At 43.6% G+C, this 14,669-nt stretch overlaps 1 protein-coding gene across 5 annotated transcripts in view; it reads right to left on the bottom strand.

The window, feature by feature from the left end:
* ADAMTS12 (ADAM metallopeptidase with thrombospondin type 1 motif 12) overlaps window positions 1-14,669 on the bottom strand; it is a 331,317-nt gene that overhangs the window by 187,084 nt on the left and 129,564 nt on the right. Inside the window, exon 4 of one of the 5 annotated variants that reach the window (XM_045038328.1) lies at window positions 7,418-7,907. The exons of the other annotated variants lie outside the window; for them this stretch is intronic. Within the exon in view, the coding sequence (XP_044894263.1) occupies window positions 7,861-7,907 (47 nt within the window). The 3' untranslated portion in view covers window positions 7,418-7,860. Of the gene's footprint in view, window positions 1-7,417; window positions 7,908-14,669 lie in introns of those variants that run through there. 5 annotated transcript variants of the gene reach the window in all.

Below are 14,669 nucleotides of genomic sequence, written 5' to 3'. Positions count from 1 at the left end.
CATCGACACCATCTCCTAAGCCATCATTCCACGATGCGGCCAAGGAGACTCAGTGAAACACAGCTGCTACCAGACCCCACAACAGAGGCCAGCACTTACTGAGCCCTTCATTCTCCCCGATTCATACAGAAATATAGCCAAGCAAGAACCACATACATTTTACAGATGAAGACAATGAGGCTCAGAGAACTTCAGAAACTCATCTGAGGTCACAGCACTGCTCCATGTCAAGATTCACACCAGCCTGGAACTCACACACACAAACACACACACACACAGACACACACACACAGGCACACTCAGCTCTTAGCGTCAGGATACCTCTAGAGGATGGCTGAGCAGTCAGAGAGAGCATGGCACCGAGCAGTGGCCAAGCCATCAGAGAGAATGGAGAGGCCCTGGTCCTCTTGTTCCTGTCCCCCCCTCCCGCCCCCACCACTAACCAAGGGGCATGCTCCCTGAGTCTCCTGCAAGCTCCTGGAGACGAAATCCCTCTGTCTCTCTAGTGAGTGGCCATCTCTGTCACTCCTGGTGCTCTGGAACGAAAGCTGCACCCTTAGACAAAGTGGGACTTCTGAGGCTCTGCCTGAATTGCTCAAAGTGCTTCCAGGTCAGAAGGGAGAACACAACCTTGCAGAGCTGGTCCTGAGGAAGGACAGAGACACAAAGCCTTGTGGAGAGACAGCAACATTGGCAGAAAACCGCAGCTACCAGAAGAACTTACAGCTTCTCTTGACCTCAACCAACTTGAGACATCGTCACCATCTATTTTTGAATAACAATTACAAATTTTAAAAATTATAACAACAGCAGCTAACGTGTATCACACGTTCAGTTTAACGTACAAAAACATGTGTAGCTTTTTGCATTCCTTACAACAACCCTATCCCCTGAGAGTGATTTTTATGAGCCCAGTTTCCAGAGAGCGATTCACCAGTAAAGTATGTATGCTCATGTTCAGGGTGGGTGAGGAAGTGGGGCGCTCACTGCTCTGAAGGATGAAAACACCCAGGGGCCTGACAAGGCAGGGGAAGAAGACTGGAAGGGCACTGCTTTGGAAGAAAGATCAGCCAGGTACCCAGTCAGGCCTGGAGAGATGCCCCGGGCTGGCTGGGGGATGACTCGTGGGCTACCTTGACAGGGTTTGGAGCTCTTAGCCCCCAATTTCCAGACCAGCATGTCTGATTTCCATAAGGACATTCCTGCTATAAGATATCTTGATGATTCCTGCTATAAGATATCCCTGATGATCAGATCTCTGCTGGGTTCTCTTGACTTTTAATTGACCTGAGACCTAATAAAGTGTTTTTTTAATAACAATAAATTTGAAATAACAACGGTTGACATGCATTCAGCATTTAATACATTGTACGTGTTTTAGCTCTTTTAATGACCTCAATAAAACCCTTACTGATGAAAAACCCAAGGCACAGAGAGGTTAAGTAGTTCGCCCCAGGTCTTCTTTTTGTAAAAGATAAATGAATGAACTAATGATGAATGGCTGCACCAATAGTCTAGATCAGTGGTTCCCAAAGCTTTAGCCAGAATCAGAATTGTCTGGAGGGCCAGTTAAGACACAGATACTCCCAGAGTTTCTGAGGATTTGAATTTCTAACCAGTTCCTGGGTGATGCTGATGCTGTTGGGTCCAGGGACCACACTTTGAGAACCAAGGGTCTAAACGAGGGAGTCAGCAATTATTATGAAGGACCAGAACAGTAAATGTCTTATGTTTTGTGGATCAAAGGCAAAATCAAGGATATTATATAGGTACTCATAGAACCATTTTAAATGTAACCATTTAAAAATATAGAATCCATTCTCAGCTCCCAGGCCACAAAACAGATGGCCTTGTGGTCTAGACTCTAGACTAATTTCTGGTCTTGGTCCCTACATTCCCACCACCCTACACCTGTTTCTGTTTTGCTTGAGGTCCCAGCTGCCTAATGGCCGAGTCATAAAAGAACACTTCAGCTTCAAGCTGCGGAGAGTCTGAGCAATGTCCAGCACAGGCCACAAAGCGGCAGTAATTGTGGTAACAAGGCCATGAAGGAAAAAAAAAACTCTGCAGCTGGCCCCAAACCTTGGACACTCACGGGCATCCTGGTCACCATGGATTTGGAATGTCCCACATGGATGTCTGCAAACTGATCATTTGTTTGATTTTTCCAGGGCCCGATACCATTTAAAGTTCTGTATTTAGTGTTGTTTTCTTTGGGAGTAGAGGATTCTTATGGCTTTTTGAAAATAGTAATGATGATAATAGACGTCCAAATCAGTGCCATCTGCTTTAAAAGCATGCAGCTCTTTACATAGTGTGGAGAACTCCAAAGTGGAAGATCTTGTATCAAGGTTATTCTGTATGTATCAGGAGTTATCCATGAGAGGGTTTCATGTTCTGAATTTTTGTGTTCAGGGGCTTTCAATTTTTCAAACATCCGCTTTTTTCCTAGTGATTAAAAACAGGGGAAGAAACCACAAGCCTCCTGCAAAGAACAACCCCTCCATCTGCCCCCAGGATGGTCACAAAATGAGTGGTGTGAAGGAGACATTCCAATAACGATGCTCAACCACTGCCGGGTTTTCCAACGATGACCCTGTGGTCCTTGCACAACTACCAGAGACGGACTCATCCAGTTATAGAACACATGACTCAGAGCCGGTCTCTATGCTGGATCCACTGGGAATAACAAGGTAAGCATCACTGCTTTTCATGCCATGCCTGGAGAGTTCTGCAAAATGCATAAATCCAGCGTCAAAGGTCTCCAGTGGGGCCTACATAGGCTGGAGGCACCTTCCCCACAGTTCAGTCTGCAGGAAGGTTTGGATGGCACAGAACTAAAGAGCTGACACCACAACCAGCTGCCAATGTGTGCCACTCTACTGACAAAAAAAAAAAGATAAATATAGGGGAAAGGAAGAAAAAATAAAATAAGATAAAAACAGAGAGGGAAACAAACCGTAAGAGGCTCTTCACTATAGAGAACAAGCTGAGGGTTGCAGAAGGGAGGTGCGTGGGGGCATGGGCATTAAGGAGGGCATTTGCTGGGATGAGCATTGGGTGCTATATGGCAGTGATGAATCACTGCATCCACTCCGAAATCAATACTACATTATATGTTAACTAACTTGAACTTAAATAAAGTAAATAAGCCAATAAAAATAAAATAAAAAAAAATGAGATTGAGGGAATGACTGGGAAAGAGTGTATTAATCACTGCATTTGAGCACCCACACTCTGCTGCTATTGGTCAGAATCCCACAGATCTTGTCCCTGGTGTTTTGCAATCTTTCACACATGGGCACCTGCTTCTGGCAAGGGGAGAGCTGTAGCAGAAAGATCCCGGTACCATCAGAGGAACAGGGCTCTTGGAGACTATCTCGCAAGGTGGTGACTGACAGATGCTGGCCATTCTTCTTCCACGATTAAGGTCAGTGATCCCTTCTTCAAAACCCTTGGAGGGGCGCCTGGGGGGCTCAGTCGGTTGAGCATCCGACTTCAGCTCGGGTTATGATCTCATGGGTTCGAGCCCCACATCAGGCTTTGCACTGATAACTCGGAGCCTGCTTTAGATTCTCTGTCTCCCTCTCTCTCTGCCCTTCCCCCACTTGCATTTTCTCTCTCTCTCTCTCTTTTAAGTCATTTAAAAAAACAAAGACTTAAACCCTTTGGGGCCAGATATCCTGGAACTCAAAATTTTTGCAATTATAAAAGTAACTTGGAAGGTAGAATGGTGGTTAGTTGGGGAGAGAGAGGAGGGAGTTGTATAATGGGTGTAGAGTTTCCCTTCTGCAAGATGAAAAGTTGTGGAGCTTGATTGCACAACAATGTGAATGTACGTAACACTACTGACTTGTACATTTAAAGAGGGTTAAGATGGTAAATTTTATGTTCCACATATTTTGCCACTCTTTTTTAAAAAAGTAACTTGGGCCATATATTCTATATGGGTCAATATTCTATACTACTGAACGTCCCTACAGGGTCTAGGATAGTAAGTACCCTAACGTCAAACACGTGGACAGCCTCCATGACAAACTGTACACCTACTCCCACTAAGATAAACAAAAATTATAAGCAGACTCACATCAATTCAGGTTGCATTTTGCCATCAAATGAGGTTGCTAAACACTAAAATAAATAACTTTTGGTTTTTAGAGTTCTCTGGAATTTGGACTTGCAGCTCAGGAACTGTGAGCCTGCCTGCAGCTCTCACTGATCCCACCCTACCCCATCTTGGTATGAAATTCTTGTTATTCAGTTTACAGATGAGAAAATAGAAATGAGAAGTAACAGGAGTAGGAAAATGGTCACCGGCCCAACGGCCAGCCAGCAATGGAATCCTAAAGAAGTCCCCTGAAATGTGAAGAAAGAGTCCCAGAGAGCTCTTCCCAGTATGGGTTTTAGTGGAAGGTGCGTGAGATGGAGCCATTTGGGGGTTTTGATAATGGCCTCTCCCCCTGGGAAGGCCATGACTGCTCTCACCATGCCATGATTTATGTCATCCTCTGAGCCAGAACCATGAGCAGGATAAACCACAGTTCTGTCTCCAGGGACTGTCCTTTGATCTTTTGTTACCAAAGTACAGAATATCCCCAACCAGTGGACTTTGTCCCCCCTTCCCCTCAACACTAATAGTGTGCTTTCAATTGGGACTGTTCCCCAGAAACAGAAGGTGTGCAAATGAAAAGGTCTTTGACTCTCTCAACCGGGCACATCTCCTGCATATCCCCTAGAGAAACAAGACCAAAAGGGATCCGAAGCTTGACAGAACTAGCAAGATAAAAGCTTTGACTCTCCTCTCTCATGGCTGAGGTCGGCTGCCCTGTCCTTTGGTGAGGGGTGGTTCTTAGCTACGGATGTATCCATCTGTCTTCCTACCAGACCCGCATTCACAACTGCCTGTCTTCTGCACACCAATGTCAGCACCCAGGGTTAGCCAGTGTCAGATGCCACGCCATGGCGCTGAACTGGCCAGGGAAGGACAGAGCCGTCCTCAGTACCACAGCACTTGCTGGTCCCACCAGGAGAAAGGTCTGGAGTTCCAGAGGAGCTGGTGGGAAGGGCTGACTCCCAGCTAAATGCTTCCTGAGGAGATGGAGTGACGGAGAGGTGGCTTCCTAGAAAATGAAGCCCCCTTCTGTGAAGATTCACTGGCAGAGATGCCCTCAGAAATGTGGCTGTGGTGCTGGTCACCGGCACTATTCTTAGCACAACCTCTCAGCAAGGAAAAGCCTTTTTCTGAGGGGCCTGGACTCTCCCTCAGTTAAATTAAACAAAGAACTCCTGTGTTGACTGAGAGACTACATTGGGCTTTCAACATGGCATAGTTAATGAGAATGGAAAGAACTTCCATAAAATCCTGAGTCATGACAGCTGAGCAAGATGTCTGCCTCCTGGAGCCACCAAGGTGCAATATGTGCGTTTAAACACATATACGTAAACACACGCCTACAGGTACCACGTAAGCACACACCACACATAAACATGCGCCCACACCACACACATAAACACGTGTACACATGATACATAATCACACACACCACACGTACACACACCACATAAACACGTACCCACTCAGGTGAAACTCAGCTAACACATGAGGTCCTGAGTCTAGAATAACAATCCCACTGTATTTGACACACTCAAATATATGTGGAGCCCTTTTAATTAAGCACCACATTTCAAGAGAAATTGTGTGTGTGAGGGAGAGACAGAGAGAGAGAGAGAGAGAGAGAGAGAAGGAACCTGGATAAGTAGGTTCTCTAATCTTCCTGCAATCTTACTCAACCTTACTTGTATTCTCACCTCTCTCCAAGATGTTAGTGCTCTTGAGTCCGAATGCAGTTTCTGGATTGAAAGGGCCACTTCTTCCCTCTGATGCTCCACCTCCTGCTGATGGATCAGATGCATCCACTAACTCGGGGCCCTGAGATTCTTCTGCCTCTGCTTCAGAGCCCCCGAGATGGCAGCCCCAGCTGGCGCTTCTGAGTCAGCAGCCTGAGCTCCCGAGTTTTAGGTGTGGCAGTTGGGGACGGGGCAAGTGTGCAAAGGAGGCAGAAGGCCCAGAAGGGGAAAGCACTGGGCAGCCGTGCCCTGGGGATCCTGGAAGGATGGGTCAAGATCCTTGCCTTTTATGTGTGAGATGCCAGTGTATGCAAACCCACTTGACAGATTTTAAACCACACTGGTATGAGTAAAGAATGTCAACACTGTGTTGCTTCTAGACGCTGCAGAATAAAAACAGAAACAGACTCACAACATGAGAGTAGAAAGAATCCACAAAGATGTTCCTTCACCTTACTGATGAGGAAATGGAGGCCATGGTTCCTATACTGTGTCCCAATTAGAGAATGACCGAGGGGGCACAGAATGTGGCTCTCCTGATGTCCACACCATCCCTCTCTAAACTCTAGTGTGAACAAAAAATGTGAAACCCATTTATTTATATATGAGCAAAACTAAAAACAATGATTAATAACAATTACTTTCCATCAATGGTTAATTCTACCACAATCCTAGTCATCTCGTTAATATGTGTCAGATACACTTTAATTTTTTGCCAGCAAAGTGAATGAAATCTAAACCCAGGGCCATGATTCTCAGAATGCAACACAAAATGAAAACACAGGGCCCTGGGCATGGGGCAGAGAGGTCAATCTTTCCTTTATGGCCTGTGACCCCAGCCCACCCAGGTGGGTGACCCCATGGAATTGCAAACACCACACATTTGGGAGCATAAATATGTTTAGTACCTGAAGGGAAGTGGATAAGCAGTCCCCTCCAGGTCACCTAGCAAATGCCAGCTTAGGGTGGAGGGGACTGCTGCCATCCCTCATCCCAAGACGCTGTAGGACACACACTCAATCCTGAACCTCATGTGTGTGTGTGCAGGCTTCCACTGGTGGCGGAAGACAGCCACAGAAGCAGGCCTTCCCACACTGCTGTGCCCTGGTCACTGCCCAGACAGGGCCACAGAGGTAGCGGAGTCATAGTGGAGAGTAAAGGGAGGTGGCAAGAGGCAAGAACACGTAAGAGCTGAGGCTCCAGGCCCACAGCACACACTCCACTGTCTGATCAGACTTCACTTACAAAGCACGAAGTCAAAGATAAAATCATTAAGAATATAATGCAAAGCAAATTAAGTCAGTCAGTGAAAGAAAAATGATTTCACTTCACTCGTATGCGGAATTTAAGAAACTAAACAAATGAACGGTAAGGGAAGGAAAAATAAGATAAAAACAGACAGGGAGGCAAACCATAAGAGACTCTTAAATACAGAGAACAAACCAAGGGCTGCTGGAGGAGAGGTGGATGGGGTCGTGGGCTAAATGGGGGATGGGCATTAAGGAGGGCACCTGTTGAGATGAGCACTGGGTGTTACATGGAAGTGATGAATCACTGGATTCTACTCCTGAAACCAATACTACACTGTATGCTAACTAACTTGAATTTAAATAAATAAATTACAAAAAAAAATAATAATTTCAAGATGGCTACCACAGAGCACTGCTCTTCTGAGTATGGCCCTGTGTGGCTGTACCAGTTACACACTTTAAAGCCAGTCCTGACTAAACTTCATTTTGTGTGTACAGTCTTCTGTTATTCATGCAGCATAACCAACTGCTCATAGCTTGAAAGAACTAGAGGATCACTGTGCAGGTAGGCTAACAAATAACTGCTGTATCAATCTGCTAGGGCCGCCATAACAAAGTACGACAGGCTGAGTAACTTATGCAACAGAAATTTATTTCCTCACAATTCTGAAGGCAAGAAGTCCAAGATCAAAGTGTCAGCAGCCTGCTTTCTTTCTGAGGTATTTTTCATTGGCTTGGAGATGGTTGTCTTCCCCTTGTGTCTTCACATGGTCTCCCCTGTGTGTGTCTGTGTCCAAATTTCCTCTTTTTCTAAGAACACCAGGCATATTGGATCAGGGCTCACTTTAATGACCGTATTTTAATTTAATTGCCTTTTTTTTTCTTTTTTTTTTTAATTTTTTTTTAACGTTTATTTATTTTTGAGACAGAGAGAGACAGAGCATGAACGGGGGAGGGGCAGAGAGAGAGGGAGACACAGAATCAGAAGCAGGCTCCAGGCTCTGAGTCATCAGCCCAGAGCCCGACGCGGGGCTCGAACACACGGACCGCGAGATCGTGACCCGGGCTGAAGTCGGACGCTTAACCGACTGAGCCACCCAGGCGCCCCTTAATTGCCTTTTTAAAGAGGCTATCTCCAAATATAGTCACATTCCGAGGTACCAAGGTAGGAACTTCAATGTAGGGAATTTGAGGGGACACAATATAATCCCTGACAGGCACCATTCCTCAAATGCTAGATGTTCTGTAGAAATGATCTTGGGGAAAATGGCTCCCTAAGAATTTATATCCAGTTTATGGCTTCTCTCAGATAGACTTTCCCCAACCCTTATGATCATATTGGGTTCCTCTTCTATACACTCACAGCATTTGTCACAATGCTCATATGTACTATTTTTATAATTTTTGTTAAATTCTTCTCCTACAATCTTGTAAGTCCATGAGGGCAGAGTCCAATTTGTCATGTTCAGAGCTGTTTAAGTTAGTATCTGGCCCACAGAAAGCATCAAATTAATATTTCCTGAAGGAAGGAAGGTCAACCAATGACACACAACCTAATGTAAATCAAACTCTGGAACTTCCTAATCTTTGGCTTATTGGCCCAGAAAGCACCCTAGGGATCCACTTCTCTGCCTTTAGAGGAGATTTGGAGCATAAAATGTATTCACAATTTCCTAAAATATTTTATTTCAAGTCTAACAAGTAAACTTCCTTCCCCACAGAGAAACAATTTCGTGGTTATTTATGAGACTTCCAGCTGCTGCACAGAAAGCCAGGATTATGTGGGGGTGTGAATGCTTGTTTTCCCAAACACCAACATGAATCAAGCTGTGGGACAAATACGTGGTTAACATGACCTGCTGTCCAGTGACTCAGAGCACCCCTGGAATGCTTGGACCCCCACCCTTGGTAAGATCAGTGTCTGCTGACACCTGCAGGACCCCGCTGCAAGGGACATATCATTCACTCACTCAATGGACAAATATTTATCCAGAAACAACTATTAGACATCAGATACTAGGCTTGACATTTAGGACACAAGTATCCTTGGTACTTGGGATACAAAGACGAGCCTAGTGGTGGAAACAGAATACAAGTTCAACGGGATAATCACTAATGAAGCTACGATTCATTTATTGATTTACTCATTCACTCAACATTTTCTAGATGCTCACTATGGCAGGCTCTGTCCCAGGCAGTGGGGATTCAGCAGAGAACAAAAGTGAGGAAGTGTTTGCCCTCACGGAGCCTATATTCTAGTTGGGGGAAGACAGGCAATTAACTGATACATAGATAAAGAACATCAGGTGATGACAAGTGCTGTGAAAAGACAGAAAGCAGGATAAATGGTTTACAAAGTGACAGAAGAACAGCTATCTTTGACAGTGGTCCAAGAAGGCTTCTCTGGGTGAATCTGAGCAGAGACTTGAGCAGCAGAAGAGAAGAAGCCATGAAGAAATGGGGGTGAGGGGTGGGGGGGCATCCAGCATGAGGGAACAGTGAATGCAAGAGCTCTGAAGTGAGCCCATCTGAAGGAACATCTAGGAGACAGGGAAAGAGGAGATGGGGAGGCAGGAAGGTAGAAGTCTACACTTCAAAATGCAGAGTGAGCTCAGGAAAGGGACACATCAGTCCTCCTAGGGCTGAGCATGTAGGGGAAGGGGACCTCACAAGGAGGCAACTTTTGAAACGAGTCTGAAAGGAGGCCAGAAATTTGCCTCACAGACCGGCTGAGAACTGTCCTCCCAAACTCTCTACAGGAAGCTGAAAATCCATGTGTCCTTGGCTCAGAGGCCAGTACTCAGGGCACTAGTGACTGACTCGGCCCTCTCATCTCCAAGATATTCGCTCTTCTTTACCTCTGCCTAGGGAGCACACCTCTCCTGCCTGCTTTAGGCTCTCTCAGACCTCCATCGCCACATTCCTGCCTGGGTCAGTATCCTCCTCACCACTGAATCCCCAGTTCCTAGAACAGAGTAGGAGCTTGTTGAGTAAATGAATGTCACTTGCTTTCTCTTATACATCCATCCATCTATTCATTCATCCATCCTCTTCTTTTTTCTAAAATAAAAATTTGAAGTATTCACTTTCAGCTACAACTTCAGGCCAAGAGTCCCAACCGCTGCCATATTGTCTCATGCACACTCCTTTCAGCAACCAGGCATCAGAGTACATGCTAACTTTCTTCAGGAAAGTGGTTAAACTCAGAGGTTAAACTGGTTCCATAGGGGAATATAAGTATTTAATAAGCTGCCAAATTCATCATAGATGGTCAGTAAGCTCAAAACTTACGCTTTCATTGTTTCTGAGTTCCTACCCTATAGGGAACTCTGTCAGATCATGGACACACGCCTGTGAATAAGCAGATGTGATTCTTGTCCTCGCTGAGTTTACAGTATAGACTACAAAGAATACAGACAGATACTCATCATCTTATAAAGCCTAAAATAGGTGAGGTAGCTGGTGTTAAAGTCATAGGAGAGGCATCTAACGCAGATTGAGACAAGAAGGTATTCTGAAGGAAGCCATGCATGAGTCCTAAAGATGAACAGAAGTAACTCGGTAAAGCTGTTGGGGAAAACAAGTTTCAGGCAGAAGGAACCTAAGCGCAAGGGCTAGAGGCAATGAAAAGCAAGGGTTATTTGAGTAATAAAAACTAGTTCAGAATGTCACAGGCTATATCTGCAGTGATAAGAGACAAAACAGGAGGAAGAGGCAGGAGTTGCACAGAAAAGGCACTCCTGAAACAGACTAAAGAGCCGGGTCTTTACACTGCAGGAAGACGTTGACAGGCTTTCAGCATGAGAGATGACCTGATTTATACTTTAGAAATAACTTCTCTGGGGTGCCTGGCTGGCTCAGTTGGTTAAGCGTCCCACTTCAACTCAGGTCCTGATCTCATGGTTTGGGAGTTCAAGCCCCATATTGGGCTCTGTGCTGTTGGTGCAGAGTCTGCTTTGGATTCTCTGTTTCTCTCTCAAATAAATAAAATAAAACATTAAAAAAGAATACTTCCTCTAGCTTCTAATAGGAGAGTTCAAGGGCAGAGAGACTAGTCAGGAGGCTCTGCTATTATGCCAGTGAAGTTATGATGCTGCAGCACAGTAATGCACTGGGGAAAGGCAGACAATTTAGGAATCTATTTAGGAGGTGGAAATGATAGGACTTGGCCATGTGGGTTGACTGAAGACACGAATAAAAGAAGAAAAACCACACCAGGAGTGTGTCTGCCACACAGGGCTCTGAAGCTGGATGTCAAGTCATTCATTTTTTTAGGGATGCCATCAATATGCTGTTAGGGCCATTGATGGCTCCAATGATGAACAGACCAGTGCAGGATGAAAGGATCAGACAGCTTTCTCAGGTCTCTGCAGGCAGCAGAGGGAAGCCAGAATGTTGGTCAGGATAGGATAAGCCACCTCTCGACCCCACCAAAGGTATGTGGAAGCACAGGAAGGGCCAAGGGCAAAGCCGGGATGTACCTTGTACATTTCTCTAAAGAGTTTTGGGAAGTGCAATAGAGCTTAACAGCTAACATCTCAAATAGCATGTCTTCAGGACTGAGACTTTGTGCCCTACAACAGATTCATCTTTCGGTCGAAACTGATTCTCTGCTCATATTGATCCAAATCCCCTTCCCGGTCTCAGATGCACTCCCCAGACTTCTGTGCCCTTCCAAATTTTACCTGTACTTCAGTGCTGTCCTGGCCACTCTGACAGCATGTGTTTGGCACACAGCATCCTAAAAGAGGTAAAATGAGCAGTTTCCTGTTTGGAAAGTGGGAACCTATGGTCCCAATAGTTCATTTTTGCTTTTGTTTCTCTTGCCTCCTGAGACGTGTTGAGTAAGAAGTTGCTGCGGCCAAGGTCAAAGAGGTTTTTTCCTGCTTTCTCCTCGAGGATTTTGATGGCTTCCTGTCTTACATTTAGGTCTTTCATCCATTTTGAGTTTATTTTTGTGTTGTGGTGTAAGAAAGTGGCCCAGGTTCATTTTTCTGCATGTCGCTGTCCAGTTTTCCCAGCACCACTTGCTGAAGAGACTATCTTTATTCCATTGCATATTCTTTCCTGCTTTGTCAAAGATTAGTTGGCCATATGTTTGTGGGTCCAATTCTGGGTTCTCTATCCTGTTCCACTGATCTGAGTGTCTGTTTGTGCCAGTACCAGACTTTCTTGATGATTACAGCTTTGTAATACAGCTTGAAGTCTGGGATTGTGATGAAATCTGGGATTTGGTTTTCTTTTTCAAGATTGCTTTGGCTATTCTGGGTCTTTTCTGGTTCCATACAAATTTTAAGATTGTTTGTTCTAGCTCTGTGAAGAATGCTGGTGTTATTTTGATAGGGATTGCATTGAATATGTAGATTGCTTTGGGTAGTATTGACATTTTAACAATATTTGTTCTTCCTATCCAGGAGCATGAAATATTTTTCCATTTTGTTGTGTCTTCTTCAATTTCTTTCATAAGCTCTCTATAGTTTTCAGTATATAGATTTTTCACCTCTTTGGTTAGATTTATTCCTAGGCATTTTAGGGTTTTTGGTGCAATTGTAAATGGGATCGATACCTCGATTTCTCTTTCTGTGCTTCATTGTTGGTGTATAGGAATGCAACCGATTTTTGTGCATTGATTTTATATCCTGCAACTTTGCTGAATTCATGGATCAATTCTAGAAGTTTTTGGCAGAATTTTTTGGGTTTTCCATATAGAGTATCATGTCATCTGTGAAGTGTGAAAGTTTGACCTCCTCCTGGCTGATTTGGATGACTTTTTTTCTTTGTGTTGTCTGATGGCTAAGACTGCCAATATTATGTTGAACAACAGTGGTGAGAGTGGACATCCCTGTCTTTTCCTGACCTTTGGGGGAAAGCTCTCAGTTTTTCCCCATTGAGGATAAAAGAACAGCAAATAAAACCCAAAACCAACAGAAGACAGGAAATAAAGATTAAAGCAGAAATCAATGCTATCGAAACCAAAAACACAGTAAAACAGATCAATGAAACCAGAAGCTGGTTCTTTGAAAGAATTAACAAAAGTGATAAACCACTAGCCAGTTTTATCAAAAAGAAAAAGGAAAGGACCCAAATAAAATCAAGAATTAAAGAGGAGAGATCACAACCAACATAGCAGAAATAAAAACAATAAGAAGAGAATATTATGAGCAATTGTATGCCAATAAAATGGGCAATCTGGAAGAAATGGACAAATTCCTATAAACATATAAACTACCAAAACTGAAATGGAAGAAATAGAAAATTTGAACAGACCCATAACGAGTAAAGAAATTGAATTAATAATCAAACATCTCCCAAAAAACAAGAGTCCAGGGCCAGATGGCTTTCCAGGGGAATACTACCAAACATTTAAGGAAGAGTTAACACCTCTTCTCCTGAAGCTGTTCCAAAAAATAGAAATGGAAGGAAAACTTCCAAACTCTTTCCATGAAGCCAGCATTACCTTGATTCCAAAACCAGACAAAGACGCCACTAAAAAGGAGAACTACAGACCCATTTTCCTGATGAACGTGGATGCAAAAATCCTCAACAAGGTTTTAGCCAACCAGATCCAACAATACATTAAAAAAATATTCACCATAACCAAGTGGAATTTATACTTGGGATGCAGGACTGGTTCAATATCCACAAAACAATCAATGTGATTCATCACATCAATAAAAGAAAGGACAAGAACCATATGATCCTCTCAATAGATGCAGAGAAAGCATTTGACAAAATACAGCATCCTTTCTTGATAAAAACCCTCAAGAAAGTAGAGATAGAAGGGTCATACCTCGAGATCATAAAAGCCATATATTAAAGAACCTATGTTAATTATTCTAATGAGATTTTTGTTAATGTTATAACATTTATAATATTTGTTAGTACTTAATAATGTCTGTGCATACCATTTAAAAGGCAACTCAAAAAAAAAAAAAAAAAAAAACAAAGAACACCTTGGTGGCTCAGTTGGTTAAGCGTCTGACTTTGCTCAGGTCATGATCTCACGGTTCTTGAGTTCGAGTCCTGCATCAGGCTCTGTGCTGACAATTCAGAGCCTGAATCCTGCCTCAGGTTCTGTGTGTGTCTCTCTCTCAGCCCCTCCCTCGCTCACACCCTCTCTCTCTCTCCCTCTCTCTCTCTCTCAAAAATAAACATTAAAAATAATAATGATAATTAAAAAAATAAAAGGCAACTCAAAAATTTCCAAATGACCTCAATAAGAAATCTACTCAAGACTGATTTCTTGCAATATGGTAGACCAGATACCCTAAAAAACTCTCCCAGTGTTAAGTCCCCTAACTAGCATTAAAAAAGAGGGAAGAAATCCTCAGAGGCCAAAAATAGAAAAAAGAAAAACAAATACAAGTAAGTAGAAATTCAGAGAGAAAAGCGAAAGATGCACTGTGATTATCTTTTTTTATGTGTCAATTTGGCTAGGCTGTAGTCCCCATTATTCAAACATTACTCTGGACGTTGCTGTGAGAGGTGTTTCATAGGTGTAAATTAAAGTCCATTAATAAAGTCAAAGTAAAGAGAATTATTCTTGATAATCTGTAGGTCTGATTTAATCAG

Source organism: Felis catus, chromosome A1 (assembly GCF_018350175.1).
Source record: "Felis catus isolate Fca126 chromosome A1, F.catus_Fca126_mat1.0, whole genome shotgun sequence".
NCBI lineage: Eukaryota > Metazoa > Chordata > Mammalia > Carnivora > Felidae > Felis > Felis catus.
Note: the sequence above shows the minus strand (reverse complement) of the source record. Positions and strands in the feature narration are given on the sequence as shown.